Below are 20,223 nucleotides of genomic sequence, written 5' to 3'. Positions count from 1 at the left end.
ATTCAAGATAGTTGCTTTGGTAACAGATTATCCTTTCAAATTTTGAGTCTGTCATTTAGGAAATCTTGAATTGTTATTATTTTGAATTTATTAATAGTGTGTCAATATGATAAAGGGTGCATATTTTAATTTGGCCATAAGACTTAGACAAGATTAAATATATAGGACCCCCTATTTATATGATCATGAAGAGGACAAATAATTTATCATAAGCAAAAAAAATGTGTGAAATGTGAAAAAATAACTTAGAAAATGGACTATGAATATGATAGTTTTTAAGAATAATTTAGTACAATCCATTTTCACTAATACAGGTTCTATTTCCTGCCAACCTTATCACTTTTGGTAAGGTACCCATGGCCTCAGTTCCAAGTTCTAAGAAGCCAAGATTAAAAACCTTAGAAAATCTACTGACCTGATGATTGCCATCAGTATTGAGTTCAGATAGGTTTGTTCAGAGTAAATAAAACAGCCCGAGCAGGAATGAGTGAATTAAGTGAATTGTCATTTCAGATTTATAGAATTTCAAAGATTCTAACTATTGGTTAATTTGATATTTCAATCACACCCGCAGCATATATCACGGGAAGCTGAAAGTTACTCAGTACACCTCAAAATCACGCCTTAAGCCAGGCACAAGTTCACTAAAATCTATACTTATTTTCTTAGATGAACAGTATAGATACTTTTACCAAATGCAGGTATTTTACAATTTCTACATACAAAACATGCATGTGAATATTATTAAAGAGAAGGCAGAAGCTACTAAAATATTTTAATCGGCTCTAGAACAAGTTAATAAAACACACACACTAGTAATAAAATCCAGAGCACAAAGAAAAATACAAATTTGGGATGTGGTTGGAATTTATTGTTCCTTCCTTTAAGCTTGGTGAATAGACATACCTAATTTAAAATCTTGTCTCTGTTTATTATCTTTATTATTTTTTTAACTGTTGAAGTAGACATGATGTTTTTTTAACATTTATTGTAATTTTACTGTAACTATAGTATTACATAAAAGTATATGGCCTTGATTTTATTAACATTGACCTATTCCTTGTACAATAAAAATGTTAAAATTCTATACTTTGGGAAAAATTTTTGAAAAAGTGCTTAAGTTTACTTTCAGTTACTTTATTTTAAGGTCATAAATGTAAAATTTTGTAACATTTCTCAGCATTTGAAATATATATACATAATAAATTTGTATTTGTATATTCTTTAACTTTTCTCAGTTTTATACTATTATAATATATGTATATATTACAAATAATGAGAAAAGTTGCAGTATATATATATATTGAGCTGTGGCTCAATCCAAGCACTATATAACCGAGTTACATCCCTAATACTAACATCTATTTTGAAAAGCAAGTTTGCTCTCAAGAAAAATTTTTAACTTTAATTAGTAGTTAAATTGCTTTAAAATTTATCATGAATAGGTAAGATATTATCTATACTGTACTGCTTCCTTTGATTTCATAGATTAGAATTCTTCACATAGTATATGCATCTATCAAGCTATTGCTTACTGTGTATTGCTCATCCTGTTAGTTATTGAAATTTTAATGTGAAACAAAATAGACATAATTGTGCCATCATCAAGTATACTACTTAATGAAAAACAAAGACAGTTATATCAGGGTCACAGAAGGCAATCACATGATGATCACTTAATGTCAGGTGATACCCTTTAAATTTTGACTCATTTTAATTCTTGAGGAAGTCTGTGAAGTAGATTTGTTGTTATTTTCTTATTTTATGGATGAGGAAATAAAATTCTCATAGCAGTGATCAGAATCAGATTTTAATTGTGCATATTGACTCCAGTGTTAATTATCTCCAACAGTTAGCTGTATTTAATGAATGCTAGGAATTAAAATATTTTTATGGAGATTCTTTTAATAGATTTCTGTGTCTACATTTTCTTATCAAAATGCATTTTAAAATTACATTAGAATACCAAAGACTTATAACATCTTTCATATGAAGATTATTATCTTTAGATTATTGCAATCATGAAGTAATAAATAATCTAAAACCAAGACTAATTTGTATTTATTCTCAGCACTCTAATAAATTATTGTGTCTGTTTTATCTATTTTCTGTCAGTTTGAAATCTCTCATAATGTTTGACATTATTCAGTAGAAAAAAATCTGATTGAAGAGAGTACACTTTGTCATTTCCATTAAATAACATAATACCCAAACTAGAGTTTAAATAATTCGAGTTCTTTAATTTAATTCGTTAATAAGTGAAGGTTATTATATTTTTTATAATTTATTTAGAGTGAGAGTATGCACAAAAATGTAAGGCAAATAATGGCTCTTTTCTTCCTTTTTCATTGTCACTTGTACTTCACCCTAAAAAGCCAGAAAAGAGTTTGAGAGCAATCAAAAGGAGTACAGGACTTAGGAGAACAGCACACTCACTCTGTGGACGTCACCTGCCTTTCTCTGACGGCATTTCTGACACAGTTAGGAAACATTCATGGAAAACCTATGTGTCAGCACTACCTGTGACCCAGTAGAACAAAAGGTCATCTTTCACTGCTTCTTAATCCGTTAAGATAATGGCCATTCTTTTTGCATTTCACCTTATTTTATGCTACAGCATTCTCAGAATTGGATAGTTATATACCTAGGTTGAAATACATTGACCATTTAAACCTACTAGACCACAAAGTCTAGTATTTTCCAATTACAAAGGAAGATTATGATCTGACCTTGTGCTGAAAGTGAACAACTTTTCAAAGGCATTTGATATTTATCTAATTCTAAAACCCTTAAATTTGGACGGGATTAATGATTTCCCCAACTTTCCTCTCTGTTCCTTATGAACTTATTATAAACTTTTCCCAGAAAAAATGTCATAATTTTAAATACAATTTTGAGCAATTGTGCATTGGTATTATGGTATACAAAGTAAAAGCATTGACATGTCTACAGAAATTGATAAATAACTAAATGGGGGCATTAATAACATAGAGGGGTTTTCTTCTTTGAAGAAGAAAGTTAAAAATCATAGGGCATTAAGTTCTTACTTGTAATGCCTGGGATCTTTTAAATTAAATTTTCCAGTATCCTGCAAATAGTTCTTGGCAGGAAAGTGCAGTTGAAGGCGATGAATCAGACATCACCTGTGCGAAAGATGTGTTCATGAAATCTAAATTGGTAACGTGTTATTACTCAATAAACAACAGCCTGCATAGTCATCATTTCTTGGCTAAAGTGTAAGGAGACAGATTGGCATGCTCTGTAGAGGCTTTAGTGTATCTTCTGACAGTTGATAGCCACAGGCAGTAATACTAGTGTTGTGACCCAATCCCCAATGAGAATGCTGCCCAGCACTAAAGTGGCAGAGAGATGTTTAGGTTCTTCTTGAGTTTGAATAATGATATACCTGTCTTTGTCCTTTGTGAGCCAAGAAACATAGGTACAGGTAGACCAATACTAATTTAGCTGTACTGTGTGGGGATGCCTTAAAAATATGCTATCACATTTAATTGAAATCATATCCACAAATTTAGTTGACGATGTTCTGCAAAAAAGAAAAAAAAAGTCTGACCAAGAATGTCATCAGTATGCATCTTTACACCGAGCTGTAGAGATTTTATCATACATGCTTTTTAACATCATACAGGAAAGCAGGTTGGACCTGCCATATCCATGGGACCATTTTCATTTGTGTAAGACTGAAATACAGAATTGGAAAGATAAAATACTGAACATGTATTCTAAGCTATGCAATTAGCTTTTGTCTTCGATAGTTGTCATGGAAAAAGAAAAAAGAAAAATATAATAAATTAAACTTTTCAAAATGTTGCTAATTTCTGGCCCCCCAACCCCGGCTGGAGAACTATACTTGAAATATATTTATTTTTGTTTTTCTTTTTCTTTTCTTTTATTTTATTTTACAATACATATCAGCCACAGATTCCCTTGTTCTCCCCCCTCCTACCCCCCTCACCTTCCTCCCAGCCCGCCCCCCCATTCCCACCTCCTCCAGGGCAAAGCCTCCCCTGAGGACTGAGATCAACCTGGTAGACTCAGTCTAGGCAGGCCCAGTCCCCTCCTCCCAGGCCAAGCCAAGGACCCTGCATAGGCCCCAGGTTTCAAACAGCCAACTCATGCAATGAGCAGAGAACCCGGGTGAGACAGTTGATTGGCTTGATCTATTTTTGTTTTTCTTAATTGAGTCAAGTGCATCAACCTGAAAGTATGTACTTTCAGCTTTAGAGTTAACTCCTTAAGAAAAGTTAGAGAGAGTGTATTTACTCTCATACCTTCCTGATCCTTGAGTGGTATTCTTTTTAGAAAAGAGTTAGTACATTTTAATGGAGTTCATATACTTACTTTCATGCTTGCATGCAGCAAACATAAATTGCATTCATCCATTTTTCTCCTAGCACCATTCCTAATTCTTAGTCAAATCTATCCTATTCAGATTGAAGTTTTATTTCATAAAAATGAGACTAGACAACAATTATTATTTCCTGTCACTGGGCTTGATTGGTGCTGTTGACTCTAGTTTCTGAGATAAGTCTCCATATTTTTTCTCTATGATGAACTGTAGTTAATTTCTCTTTAGGTTATAGTTTAATTTTTATTTTTTAAGCCACATCTGACTGAAAATACAAAGCTAACAGGAGCCAGAAGAGTTTTTGATACTGCTTCTTTAGTATGATCTGTGGTGGACAAGCTTCTCCCTACTTTATAGGGAAATCTGTTATGGACTATGATGGAGTATCCAGTCTTATAAACTGTCATCCCACATAATATATCTCCCCAAATTTACCTTAGTCTAGGAATGTTGGGTACATTTATTCAGGCAGATGGCTTTCAGCACCAAACCCTGCAAAAGAGTCTAACTTGACTTCCATCCTATCCATGTGGGTTCCAGAATTTCCTCCTTATTCATTTGTGTGGCCTACAGTTGGAATGCCCACATGCACCCATCACATGGACACACTCTTCTAAATGGAAATAAAATGTCTCAATAATAACTTTCTAAGGTTTCATATCAAAATGAGTATAACATTTTACATAGATTTTAATTTTAAAAGTCACATTCCATCTTTGTTTCACACTAATACCTTCTAGGAACAGCAAACATCTCTTAAAATGACTTATTTTATCTATTTAAAAACTACTTCAAATATTTGACATTTCACTTATCTGTAGTAACTTAAGTTATACCAAGTTCCAATCTTCTGCATAGCTTCTATTGATTTGAATAAGACAAAGGATTCAGGAAGTTGCCCTGGGAAGAAGCTCAAATTTGTTTTTAATCAGTTCATTTGGAAAGTTTTCCCTCTGTGATTTCTGTAAGATTTAAAATTGGACATTTTCCCCCCAACCTGTGAAGCATGATCTTGTGTCACCCACGCATGACATTTAAACCCTTCTAACTAGCCAAATTCTGAAAGTTAAAAGGGAAATCTTCAAATTAATTTTAATAGTATTTAATGCAATATCCCACTCAGAGCTCAAATAAAGAAAGCCAATGAGAGGATTATGAAGCCCCATTTATATGTTGAGACATTTCTTCTCAGGCATCTGCTTGTGCTTATAGAGAAGAAGGAAGCAAAGCCACAGGCAGGATTTTGCTCTCGCCAGAAAAACTCAGATTTCTTTCCAGAGTTCTCCAGTGGACCTGGAGAAATCACTCAAGCTACTCAGAATCAACTTAAGATTAGCTGATTATTGGTGGTTTCAATAACATCTCCTACAACTTCCAGCAACTCCTAGATAGTGTTTTTTTCACATAATTTGGTACAGTAATCTACCCAAATTGACTCATTAAGACAGCCACAGGTGGCAGATTTTAACTTATTGTTTGAATCATTGATCTTCTTGTAATGAAAAACCCAGAGCCTGATATTGGGATAAAAGCTGAAAGATCAGAGAAGCAGAGAAAGCTACTACCACCACCTATTACCCCACCTACTCCATGAATCCTCTGACTGAAATCTTCTGAGTCTTCACCCAAAAGGGCCTCAGCTAAACTGCTTTAGTTCCTGTTTCCTCACACTTTATATACCTTTCTTTGCCCTTCTGTCACTTCCTGGGATTAAAGGCATGTGGGATTAAAGGTGTGTGCAACCATTGCCTGGCACTATTTCCAGTGTGGCCTTGAACTCACAGAGATCCAGATGGATCTCTGCCTCCTGAGTGATAGGATTAAGGATATGTGCCACCACTGCCCGACTTCTATGTCTAATCTAGTAGCTGGCTCTGTCCTCTGATCCTCATGCAAGTTTATTAGGGTATACAATATATCACCACACCAACTAGCATCATTGCAAAATGTGATTAATATAAACATCATTAAAGAGATACTTCATTTTCTAAACTGTCTTCATACATTTTATTCTTATAAAAGGTGTTAATTTGGACTTGCCACATAAGTCTATACACAGATGTCTATCAGTGAAGTTGGAACATTGATGATGTATTTTGTTTGTATATGATACTGCTTATTGTGTATATTTAGAGTAGTGATTCCCAATGAGGGTTCATCTTGTGTGACAGGAAGCATTTGCAGGTACTTAAAGACACTTCTCATTGTCACAATTAAAAGGTGTATATGGCACTACTAGTATCAATTAGATAGAGACCAGGGATGCTGCTGAAAAATATCCTTGAATGCACAGAATCACCCCCACAGCATGACCATACCATATTCACCTAATCTAAGATCACAATGCTAAACTGAGAAATGTTTCTGTGGAGTTGAATGTGGAGGCATTAAGGAAATAAACAGAACTGGGAAAGCCAGGCAGATAGAAATGCTCTTTGATTTGTCCCTGTGCCTTGCAGACTAATTTTTTTCAGAGGTATCAATGAATTCATAGTCTCGTCAGCACTGGATGACCATATTCAAAGTCACAATGAGATGAGGGTGGACAAATTGCATTGCACATATTAAAATGATGGATTAATGGTAGAGATTGAGGGAAGATCTTCACAGGTGTGCATATCTGCTTAGAAGAGGAACGAATGTCATTAGTTTTCTTTTCCCAGGATATTGACGGTTTTTGCATGGCTTGTCTGGATATAGTAGACTTCTAAAATATAACAAAGAAAATATAAAAGAACAGATGGGAATTTTAAATATGTACAGTAATTACTGTCATGTCTGACCAGCTGCCAAAAAACAAATTAAACAAACAAATACCATTGGCCTTCTTAAAGAAAGCACATGATATCTAAGAATGAGTAATCTTTTGGAAGTAGCAATAACAGTTTTCAAATCTTCATCTCAAATTTACTTTTTTTCCAAATTCACTGTGAATTTAGAATTAACCTCATTTTCTAAGGCGTTGCAATATATATACATATATTATAATATATTATAATGAAGCTACCTGCAAATTGAATAAATTTGTGAAAATCTCATATTTAAAAAAATGCAGCTAACTATGAAATGTACTATATATGATTGTCATAATTGTTGCTTAAGTACAATGCCAGATGCCACTTATAAACGTATTTTGGCATCAACAATTCTAGGATATACATACTTTCTGTTAATGGCAACAGTTCACTTCATAAATTCTTAATTAAACATGAAAAAAAACCCAAGTCTTCCTTAAAATATAAATAAAATTCATACTAAAGAATCTCAGTTTACATTGAGATTAATTAAAGTTAAGGACAGAGTTTGTGATCATTTTTCTGGAAATGGTGACAGGTATCTCTGTCAGTGTAAATTCTCATTTTTTTTTTTTTTTTTTTGGTTTTTCCAGACAGGGTTTCTCCATGTAGCTTTGTGCCTTTCCTGGAACTCAGTTTGTAGCCCAGGCTGGCCTCGAACTCACAGAGATCCGCCTGCCTCTGCCTCCCAAGTGCTGGGATTAAAGGCATGCGCCACCACCGCCCGGCTAAATTCTCACTTTTTTAAATGACTGATTTTGAGATGATTCCAGTTTGTCCTTTATTTCCATAAAGAAATAATTTTATGTGGTAATTATTAACAAGCATCTTTCAGACCACAGCAAGGGATGGATCAGCCTGACTCCATCTTAGGCTTGGAAGTTGTCTTATGGTAAAGACAAACTAGGCTCATTCTTGCTTATGATTAAAACTCTGTTTCTCAAGGATTGGGCCATGCCCCAACTGTAACCTTATATAAAAATGGTTATACACTGCCTGTTTTAGGAAATGACAATCATGCCTTTGTTTCAAAAGCATCTTGCACCCCTACCCTTGTCTCAAAAGGTTGTTATGACCTCTTGCTGCTGTGATCACCTTGTGACCACCTTGCAATGATGTCTTTGTTTCAAGAGGTTGTTATGACTAACTTGTTAGCTTACGTTTTGCTGCTGTAACCCTGGCTATTTTGACTGTCAAATCTCCCATTTAGAAACTCCCTACCCCTAAGCTATATATATATATATATATATATATATATATATATATATATATATATATATATATAACAAAACATGTTTTCTTCACTTCTAGTACTGGCCTTTTGAACCCCACCTTAAGGAGAGGCAGCCCATGTACATGAGTAAAAAAACTTGCTTTAATTAATTTGGCCATGATGATTGGGGTTGGGGGTCTCTCTCCTTCCATCTTTGGGATTAACACAAGCTTATTAGATAATTTCATATTTTGTTATGGAATTTAAATGTTTAGCTCATTGGTATGGTTTAAATTTTATACATTTTTTAAGTTTTTAAACTACATATTCTTTGTTTCTATAGAAATACACAAAGAAAAGCCTGAAAAGCAGGAGAAACCTGAGAAGAAAATACAAACTAAAGGTATAAGCTTCATTTCATACTGGTACTGCTGCTACTCCTGTGTCTCTTCCTCCTCCCGTAACTTCTGCTCCGGCTCCTCTTCCTTTTCCTTCTTCTCTTCCTCCCCCTTCTCCTCCTCCACCTTCTTCTCCCCAGTGCTTCCTCCTCTTTACCCTACTTTTGAAGAGGTACCCTTTTTTTGGGTACATTCATATGGGAGCAAAAATATTTTCATGGTTAAGGATTTTTACTTCTAAATTTTTGGTATTTTTCACATCAATTTTTTCTTCTGAGGTTAAATTCCAGGTATGAGTGTCTGAGTAACATTCAATGATAGAAATCAAACCAACTTCAAAATTGGTGAAAATATTTACTTTTAATGGCTTTTTATTAATAAATAACAGTATATCATTTTACTTAACAATCATTTTTTCTTTTAATCATTTCCTATAATGATTCAGAGTTCACATTTTAAACATGAATTTGACATGCCATTGAATGCTTTCATAATCATTGGTTCAGACATGTAGAATTTTTAGATTATGTCACTGGAATACCCTGGTCCCATGCTCTCTTTACAACCTCAAGGGGTAGATAGACTGTGACAACATGAAAATTAATAGTCCTTTCTGCCATTCTGAATCCAAGACTATGGCCATGCAATAGAAGCATTTCAGTAAGGGCTAATACTTCCTTGCTCATTTGACAAGTGTTAGTTTTCTAGGGGAGATCCCTGAAGACTTGAGACTTTAAATAAACTTACAGTGAGCAAGGGCATGCAACAGGAACAAATTTCTCAACATGACCAGGTTTTGCAAATGGGCAGTTATATATAATTTTGGATGTTCTAGGGGGTAAAAAAAAAAAACATTTCCATTATCATACTTATAGAATACAGAGAAAAATAATAAAATAATTTCCCTGAAATAAAAATTAATTGTTGGAAAAGGTGGGTATGTTGCCAAATAGAGGAATGCTTGCATACATAGCATGGGCAGAAATCTGAGTTCCAATTACCTGAACCTCCCATATGCAAAATTAAACAAAGCAAATGTATTTACTATATTAAAAATTAGCTACTGTAAAAATTAGCTGTCACATGTAGCATAGTGGAAAATACTTAAGTTTTCAAACACTAGAAGCCCTTATTAGCTTGCAATAGCATGTTTATCTATGTTGGGATGTCTAAATTATAAATATATGTTGTGTCTTAATCTCCCTATGAGATTATGGGGACCAATTACATTGAAATTATCACATTCATTCCCTGGTCCCCATAAACTTGTAACAATATCATAATACAAAATGCATTTAGTCCAACTTCAAAATTTCACATTGTCTATCACAGTCTCAACAATGTTTAAAAGTCTAAAGTTCATAGTCTCTTCTGACATCATGCAATTTCTTAACTGTAATCCCTTGTAAAATCAAAATCAAAAAGCAGATCACATAATTACAAAATATAATGGCACAGGATGTACATTACCATTCCAAAATGTAGGGAAGGGAGCATTGTGAGCATACTGGACCAAAGTGTGATGGAAAACCATCTGAGCAAACTCCAAAGTCTGGATCTCCATGTCTGACATCAACATGCTTTTCAGATCTCCAACTCTGTTTAGCTTTGTTGACTGAAATACACTTCTTTCTCTTGGGCTAGTTCCATGCCCTGTTAGCATCTCTCCTCAGTAAGTTTCCTATGACTCTGGAATTTCTAAACTCTTGGGGTCTCCAATGCAATCCAGGCTTCAACTTCACAGCTTCACACTATGGCCTTTTTAAGCCTCCATTCAGGGACACTCCTGACACATGTCTGGCCTCAGCAGCTTTCCTTAAGCATGGAGGAAAATTCCCTAACCCATTTCTTTTATCCTTAACTCTAAAGTCAGAACCACATGGCCAAAGCTGCCAAGTTCGGCTGCTTGCTGGAGCTCCAACATGGACTTTTCATTCAATTATAGCTTCACCAGCTTTCTGTTTTTAATTGTTACTTTCACTGTCTAAACTTGGCTGTCCTTGAACCTGCTCTATAAATCAGGATGGCTTCAATCTCAGGGATCTGCCAGCCTCTGCCTTCCCAGAGCTGGGATTAAAGACATGCACCACGACATCTGGCTCTAAGCTTTTCTTTAGTTCTTTTTCACAGGTTGGAAACTTAGCCGGGTGGGATCTTACTATGAGGTCACCACTCCCTTTATTCCATTTTTTAATCCCTTTTTCTCCTTGAACATAGGACTTAGCTCCATTCCACTTTGTGGTGCTCTTTTTCTTCTCAAACATTTTTCCTTGCTCAGTGTGCTCCTTTTCATTATAAACCATCAAATTTAACACTAAAAAAACACAAAACAGAGTCTATCCTAGGCTGTTTAAAGATTTTTAAGATTTCCTCTGCTATCAGAGTTAGTCCAAAACTCTTCACTTTAGGCTCAGGCAGATTCTTTGGACAGGGTACAATGCAGCCACTTTATTCACCAAAATATCACAAAACCAGTCTCTAAGCCACGTACTAACATTTTTCTCCTCTGAAACCTCTTGATGCTCACAGTTCACCAAATCACACTCAACACCACTGTTTTTCATGCTCCTACTAGTATGGCCCATTAAGTAGTACTTAAAGCATTCCACTGTTTTCCTAACCCTAGCTCCCAAAGTCCATATTACTCCAAACAAAAACATGGTCAGGTCTAACACAACAATAACCCACTCACATTACTAACTTCTGTCTTTGTTAGGGTTTTCATTGCTGTGAAGAGATACCATGACTATTGCAACTGTTATAAATGATAACATTTAATTCGGGTGGCTTGCATACAGTTCCAGAGGTTCAGTCCATTATCATCTTAGTGGGGAGCATGGTGTTGTACAGGTGACATGGTGCTAAAAAGGTAGTTGAGAGTTCTGTATCTTGCAGGCAACAGGAAGTCGACTGAAACACTGGGCAGTATTGTGAACATAGGAAACCTCAAAGCCTACCGCCACAGTAACACACTTCCTCCAACAAGGCCATACCTACTCCAACACAGACACACCTCCTAATAGTGCCACTCCCTATGAGATTATGGGAACCAATTACATTTGAAACTACCTACCATAATTTATTTACTTATGTTTGTTTGATGTGCCCAGATAATCCTTTAGATATTAAATATATGGCCATAATGTTTGAATTCCAGATTGGTCAGCCAAAACTTATACAATAAAACACTGACACTCATTTACCTGAGATTTGTCTATGCTTGTATTTAGGGGCTAATGTTGTCTTACTGCCTGTGTTCCTTTTTTGGTTTTTAACTCTTTTGGCCAGGAAAATTGGACACTGCTTCTGAGCAGGGATTGATTAAGGGAAGCATAACTGAACTGGCTACTTCTCTCTGCCTGAATTTAAAGAGAAACTCCACTGGTTCCACTTGGTCAGCATCTCCACCGCTTCATTTTGCAGACTCCATTGTAATTTAGCAGCAAGACTGCTGGAGTGAGTATGGTGATGCTGATGGAAACATTTGCATTTTGGACCTAGCTCCCTGAATCCTGCTGTCAAAGTCTTTAAGCAGTGGGCTGTGGAGGTTTATTAAACCACTGAGTCTCCTGTAATTAAAAGAGTGGATTTGGCTGAAGTTTAAAATAAATTTCTCAAAGCCTATCCTGGAGATTAGTCATGTGAATTTATTTCTTGAGTAAACCAAACGTATCTGAGTAAAACAAACAATTCTGAGAGAGGAAGAGATAGACAAACAGGTAGATAGGTAGATAGATAGATAGATGATAGATAGATAGATAGATAGATAGATAGATAACCTATAGATAGGCAGGTATGTAAGTAAATAGATGATAGGTAGATAGATGAATATATAGATAGATGATAGAAAAATAGATGATATATAGATAGACTGGTAGATAGATACATAGATAGATAGGTACATAGATACATTATAGATAGATAGATAGATAGATAGATAGATAGATAGATAGATAGATACATATATACATACATAGGTAGATAGAGCCCAAAAATACTTGAGTATTTTAATCTACTTTTTCTCCCCTGTGGGAACATGAATGGAATATTTCATTTGCTTTCTAGTTTCCTGACTGTAATTAGGATGGAATAATGTCTAGTTTTTGTTCCTCAATAGTTTACTGACAATGAGTCTTCTAACTACATTCTTAAGAATACTTTTAGACCTATTGATATATGTAGATAAATGAAATGGTCTCTAAGTCACATTCCAGTTTGGCTGTGGGTGAATGTGAGGGCTAGTTATGGTTTACATTGTCATTAAAATGACTCTAACCCTTATAGAAAAGTTTGTAATATCTTAAGATATGGTTACCTGTGATCATTATAAACAAATGTCTTTGTTTAAAAAGACAGAATATACTAAAGCTGAGGTATTGTGTGGAGAGATAAGCTTTGGTGGGAACGAAAACCAGATTATACACTCTTTTACTTTCTTTTTTTTCCTTTTCCTCTTTCCCTTCCTTCTGCTTCCTTTTTGCCCCTACCTTTATAAAAACAAAACAAAAGCAAAAACTTCTGATTTATAAAAAGACTTTAGTAATACATGATAACTTTATGCCTGGAATATTTACTCATCAAAGAAACAGAAAAGTAAATAATATGTAATGCTAGAGAATGCAGATTTCTAACACAAATCCATTCAAATAGTTTAAGTGATTTATATTAAAGAGTCCCATAATCCATTTCAATTCTGACTATTATGCATAGAAAAAAAGATAATTTTTATAGATTTTTATGCTAGAAGTTTTAAATTTATAAGATGTTAATTTAACTCTTCTGTTTTGACCCTTTGTTTACTTTGATGCTTATCATGGGGAAAGAATAGGACAGTTTCTTGGAGTTAAAGAGTAAGCTTAGTAATATATATTGGTTATGGCTCTAAGCATAAGCTCTGACATGTTAGTTAATACTTGCCTTTAAACTAAATTAACCTTGGTAATATTTCCCCATAAAAGAAGTAGGAATTTATTTTGTAATTATTATGAGAATAATATATGTTCTTATGACCTTGTATTGAGTTTGTGTAGTGAGTAATACAGTGGAACATTACATTTGCTTAGAAGAAACACAACCATCATGTACCTCTCCCTGGATTACTAAATGTTATTACCTCAAATATCAGTCAAGTAAATGGCCTTTCAAGAATTCATGGAATGAGTTCACTACAATAGAATAGTTATAGGTTCTGAGTGGTAAGATTTAACACAAATTTGCACAAAGAATTCTCTTTCCATAGGAGGGTGACAGTTTGTAATGAAAACTTTCATAGGTCACAATAGTCTTGAAAAAAATAGCTTTTTTGTAAAGCCCAAGATTTTATAATATGTACTTGTCAAGCTAAAAAGCATGAATACACACACATGCAGATGGAGATGAAGAAAGCAGTCTTGGACCCACAGCTCATGAGTGTTTCAAGTGAAAGAATGTCCACTGTGGACGTGGAGCAAACAACACATCCGACAACAGAAACTGACCAGTCTCCCTCCCAATCTACAATAAATTCACTGTCTATAGTGTTGGACGCTACTCAATAGCCATGTGACCACAGACTGAGGGGCTTTTAAATATGTCAGTGAGTTACCTGCAGCACCATGCCACCTCTGTATTTATGATTCTTTTAAAAGTGTGCATTCAATATTTCCCCACGGCTGTGAAAAAAAATGTGACAACAGCAGATAAATGAAAGGAGAGTTTATTTTGGCTCATAGAGTCTACAGCCAGTTAAGAGGAGAAAGGCATGGCAACAGGTTCAGCAAAGTATCAGGAGAGAAAATTAGCATATAAATCAGTAGCTTTTCCAGATGCAAATAATGAGTTTGTGATGAAGGAAATTAGAGGGAAAAAAATCCCATTCACAAAACTTCAGAAAAAAAAAATACTTAGAACTAAATTTCACCAAGGAGTTTAAAGACCTCTGCAAGAAAAATTTCAAGACACTAAAGAATTGAAGACAACAGGAGATTAAAGACTTCTTATACTCCCACAAATAGTGTTGTAAAAAATGCATCTTCCATCAAAATTTCAATGACATTCTTTACAGAGCTCAAAGGAAAAATCCTACGATTCATATAAAATCACAAATGATCTTGATTAGTCAAAGCAATCCTAAGCAGAAATAGCAATGCTGGAGGCATCTCAGATTAAGTTAAAAAGCCATAATATCAAAATCTATGTGGTATAAGCACAATAATAGACACATAGACCAATCAACAGAACAGAATACCCAGAAATTAAGCTACAACCACCTAATTTGACAATGGTGTATAAAAAGTATACATTGGAAAGAAGACAGTTCTTCAAAAAATATGCTAAATAAACTATATTTCCACAGATAAACAATGAAATTACACTGTATCTTTCTCACTGCACCAACATCAACTCTACATATACCAGGCCTTAATGTTAGACCTGAAACTCTGATGATGCTACAAGAAAACTTAGACCAAACCCTTGAAGACATAAGCACAGACACAGACTTTCTGAATGGGATTCAAGTTACTCAGGAAACAAACCAAAAACTAACAAATGGGATTTTGGGAAGTCAGAAAGATTTTGCACACTGAAACTGATATTCAGCCAAGTGAAAATCCAGCCTATAGAATAGAACAAAATATTTTACAACTGTACATGTCATAGAATTACTGTCAAGGATCTATAAGAGTGCCCCAAACTAAGTGCTCCAAATCAAATGATCTCATCAATAAATGAGTTAATGAATTAAACAGTTATCAAATGGAGGAATATAAATGACCAATACATAGTTATGTATTTAATAATGTGTTCAACATCTTTTTCCTTCAGGGTAAAGCAAGTTGAAATGACACTGAAGGAAGGGTGTAGTGACATATACCTACAGTGCCAGCTTCTAAGACACATAAACTCTCAAAAGGACCATGTTAAGTTAAAATAATAAATTCTCCCTTAAAAAGAATGGGCAAGACAAATTTTGTTAAATGTATGAATTCCAGAATTCATTTCTAGTGTACTAGAAAAAAAATTCAGTGATATTTTTATAAGTATGTTGATTATTTTTCCTGGTTGTACAGAATTAAAATTCTACCAGTTATTTTCAAAATGAATTACACATATATTTGCATACACTGACCTACAATATATTTGTTATTTTTCTGTAGTGGTGGCTGAAATAGAACTTACTTTTAAAGGGTTAAAGATGAATTTGTTGTATCCTTTTGTCACTGGAATCTCTCTCTGGCTTTTACTTAGCTTTCTGGCTCTTGCATTTTCCACAAAAAGAATTCAGAAAAGATGCATAGAATATGCTGTAGAAGACAGGCAGAGTTATTTACAGAGTATATGTGGCATCCTCAGAGGATGAGAATTGGAAATGGCCAACCTGTCAATGAAGAGTAGAGTATCTGTCAATGGGTAGATGAAAATGGACAATGGTCAGGGAGACCATGGTGTCTATTTAAATTTCAAGCAGGTTTTATATTTATAAAGTCTCTGCAACAGACAGCTTTCCTGAGTCATGTTTTACTGTCAAGGTGATTGACAGAACCATTTGGATTGATGACTGCATGTCAGGGCAACGATTTGTGAAGCCACTTTCTGGATAGTAATTCAAGAAAGTTGAGGACTCTTAAAATCAATATTGAGTAGTTTCCAGTTAATGACCTTACTGGACTCTCAAAATTCCCTGTCTCCTCCCAGTACCAGAAATAGGACTAAGGTCCTATCACCCTGACTGGTAATTAGCATTGAGCCTACATATTTGAATTTCATGATATCACTTTAGAATAATACAGCAATTGTATTTATGGTTCAAACTGCTGCTGCCACCGTTCTTTGTTCTCATTTTCATACTTCCTCAACATAAAGGTGATGGAATTTTTTCCCTCTAGAACCATAAGCACAAAATAAGCCCTTCCTTCTGTAAATTGCCTTGGCCAAAGTGTTTTATCACAAAAGTAGAAAAATAACAAATGCAGACAGAAATTTCAAACTCCTGCAAGGGTGTGTTCAAAATGTTAAGATTTAAAAGTTCTTGGTGTGGTAAGCTGTTGTTTATGAAGAAGGTATCTAACCTAATATACTAAGTTATTTGAAAAAAGAATTATACTGGATGACCACATACCCAAGAATATATAGGCAACACTAATTGACCTTGATATACTAAAAAATGAAGACCCCAAGTTGACTGGGTAGGGAATTGGGAGTAGATTTGGGAGGATTGGAAAAAGGGAATGAATATGATCAAAATGTAACATAACAATGTATGAAATTGTCAAATAATAAACATGTTCTATGGCATCTTTTAAAAATATCCTTTGTTAATTTTTGACATTATAATATAATTACAAGTTTTCTCCTTACCCTTTCCTCCCTCAACCCCACCTTCATGTATTCCTCTTTCTTTCAAATTCATGGTTTCTTTTTAAATAATTGCATGCACATATGTATATGTATACACATATGTTTTACTAAATCTAATCTGTTCGGCCCACATACTGTTACTTTCATGTATGTTTTCAGGAAGGATCATTTGGTATTGAATAACCACTTAAGGAATTGAAACATTAATATGTATGAGTTATACATGAATCTGTTGGAATATTCAACTTTTCAAAATTATTGACTACTTATATCTACATAATAATACTAGAAATATCAAAAATAAATTTATTATAATAAAAGTAAAAAAAATTCTATCAAGTAAAACCATGTATCTCAAAGCTTTTACTTTAAAGGCTGTAATGTTCATTGCTCAAAATAGTAGTATTCAGTAGTTCTGAAGTCAAAAATGAGCTTAAAGGTTAAGTTTCTTGTCACTTATCGATGGGAGAATTAATAGCCTATAACTTACACTTAACGCAATTTTGCACCAAAACTTTTGATGACGAACTCTGAGAAGAGACCCTCAGGGCATGTTGTAGCTACTAAGACCTAGAAGGTCTGACACACTGCGACCTGTGAAATCTTCAGAAAACATGGAAGTCTTTCTGGTGTCTGCTGGGATACAGTGCAGAAGTACACAGCACTGCTCGGGGAGAGCTGGAGAGGAGCCGTGTGGGAGGGAAGACAACGTGCTCCAGAGTTGAGCTGAGCCGAATGTTCTGGTCAGAGAAAGGTCAGTCTTGACAAGAGCAGAAACGGCACGCTGTGCCAAACACAGATGCCAAGCCACAGAGCCACTCCGACTGGTGGATTCCATTTGCTCTCAATTATGAGCCTACCAAAGGCTCTTTTGTTTCATGTCAATAAGAATGCCAATCAAAATAAGCTCTAACAGGTGCAAAAGCTTATTTTGCCCTGGGTTAAAAGTACCTATACCAAGATATAACTTGCCAGTCTAGGTTGGCATCCAGGAGATGGCTTTTTGTTTTCCATGTGGGTGACAGGTTCTTAGCAGAGTTGTATCAGCAAAGTTAGTCACTGTTGTTACTGTAGCATAATATTTTTATTTCAAAGTGATTATTAAACCGGCTACTGACTGCTGCATTGCTGGGTCTAAAGTCATTTCAGTCCTTGGCATTTGAGCACACTCTTGCCGAAGTTTGAAGTTTCAGTCCAAACAGCTTTGGTGGCTTTCTGCCATTTTGAAAAGCTCCCTAGGGCCTCTGGGTCCAGCTGTTTCAGTAAGCTGAATTGTGGAGTTAATTCTGAAGGGGGATAATGAAATTCCAGTATGTACCACTGTGTCAGTAAATCAAAAATTTTGATTGAAGGAACCAGCTTTTTCCCCTGGGTAACAAGAATGAGGAGTTAATATGCTAATTTGAGTCTGAATTCAGCCCCTTTGCTCTTCTGATTTTGTATTAATTCTCCTGTTTATGCCTGTGCACATGTCAATCTGAAAATCTGCTAGTGGAATGGACAGCCGGCTGTCTGAGGTGCAGAGGCAGAGCCACAGATTAGGTGTTCCCTTGGGGGTCTTTTCAGTCAGGGCTCTGAATGCACAGCTTATCTCTCATAAACTTAGTTCCCCCTAGAGAAACTTTAAAAGAGGCTTTGTTTTTTGCCAAGAATTTCTTTTTTGAATGTCAGCTTAATTAACAATGATCCAAAGAAAGAAAAATGAGTTCTTTGTGGGCTGTGTAAGTCCTGATTTCCTACCCTTATTTTGTGAAGGTTTTTTTGTTTGTTTGTTTTTTGTTTTTAATTGAAACTAGTTTCTCAGAAGCACCTAAAATAACCATTAAGTGTGAAGGGGAAAAAAACTGCAGTTTCTGGATGTTCTGAGGTGGGTTCCACCTTCCTGTTTCTAGGTTATATTTAAGAAATTTTAATAAGCTATTAAAGTTTTCAGGGATAGAAAGCAAAAAGGATATTAGCTATGATTATAAAATATTGGAATTTTCTATATTCCAAAATATTATTAACAGTGTACTGTATGACAGATTCTGGCATTAACATGGTCTACAAAGGTGTAATGTGCGCTTCCCTTAAAAGTCACATATAAACAATAGCAACATTATTACATATATATATATATATATATATATATATATATATATATATATAAACAGATGGTGTAATTGCTCTCCAAAGTAAACATAGATAGGATAGAAATTTACAGAGGAAAAACTTGAACAGAGCGGGGGATGGAAAATGAGGACATATGGTTTTGGGAATTCAAGATGGAAGACACAAACAAGCAGAGAGAAAAATGCCACACGGGGGACATTGGTGTCCTGTAGCACTACAAAATCTCTGTTAAGACTTAATATAAAGTTTAAGGTAAAATTCCTGACAGATGAGATTGGATTGTAATCAAATATCAAATCACTTGAACAACGAAACATTTCTAAATATATGATAGTTTCTACTTGTGACAGATACTATGCTAAGCAATGGGTGGGACACTAAGATTTGTTACCCACTCATGCTTTGTTAAATAAAAGTTTCACTGCCTCAGACAAAATACTATGGTATTAAAAGGTACAATACTGTCATGCCCACAGCAGACATGCTAGTCGGACATTCTGAAATGGTCTTCTTCCTTCCTGTCCTCACAGTCTCTGCCTAGGTTAATTTCCTCGAGTTTTTTTTTTTTTTTTTTCTTTTTCTTTTTCACATCCTTCAATGTCACATCTACCAAGGGGCCTTCTCCAAATATGTAGATGAGATTAGGTCCCCATTATCCACACTGACATGTCATCCTGCTTAGTTTCTCTGCAGCAATTACATTAAATGTAATTAACTACCTCTGCAATTATTTGTTTAGCATTCACCATCCATTAGCGTGTTGACATCCCATTGAAAGGGAAGGTATTTGTCTTGCCAAAGATAATCTTCAGCTCTTGACAAATGTTCTCTGTACATTCCTGTGTAAATACATGGTATGTAGGGGATAAAAGAAGATGGGTAAGAGAGAAACAAAAAATCTTAGGTTGAAACATCTTAAAGAATGAATAAAATTAGGAAAGAGAAAAGAGAGAATGATGTCTGGTTTGATTTCTATATTTCTACCTTGCTGATTAATAAGCA

At 34.9% G+C, this 20,223-nt stretch overlaps 1 protein-coding gene across 1 annotated transcript in view; it reads left to right on the top strand.

Moving 5' to 3' along the window:
* Trdn (triadin) overlaps positions 1–20,223 on the top strand; it is a 319,941-nt gene that overhangs the window by 39,232 nt on the left and 260,486 nt on the right. The window contains exon 5 of the mRNA XM_059272972.1: positions 8,718–8,777. Within this exon, the coding sequence (XP_059128955.1) occupies positions 8,718–8,777 (60 nt within the window). The remainder of the gene's footprint in view (positions 1–8,717; positions 8,778–20,223) is intronic.

The sequence above is a fragment of the Peromyscus eremicus genome, chromosome 8b (genome assembly GCF_949786415.1).
Source record: "Peromyscus eremicus chromosome 8b, PerEre_H2_v1, whole genome shotgun sequence".
NCBI lineage: Eukaryota > Metazoa > Chordata > Mammalia > Rodentia > Cricetidae > Peromyscus > Peromyscus eremicus.
The sequence above is the reverse complement of the archived record's forward strand: the minus strand, read 5'-3'. Positions and strand labels throughout refer to the sequence as shown.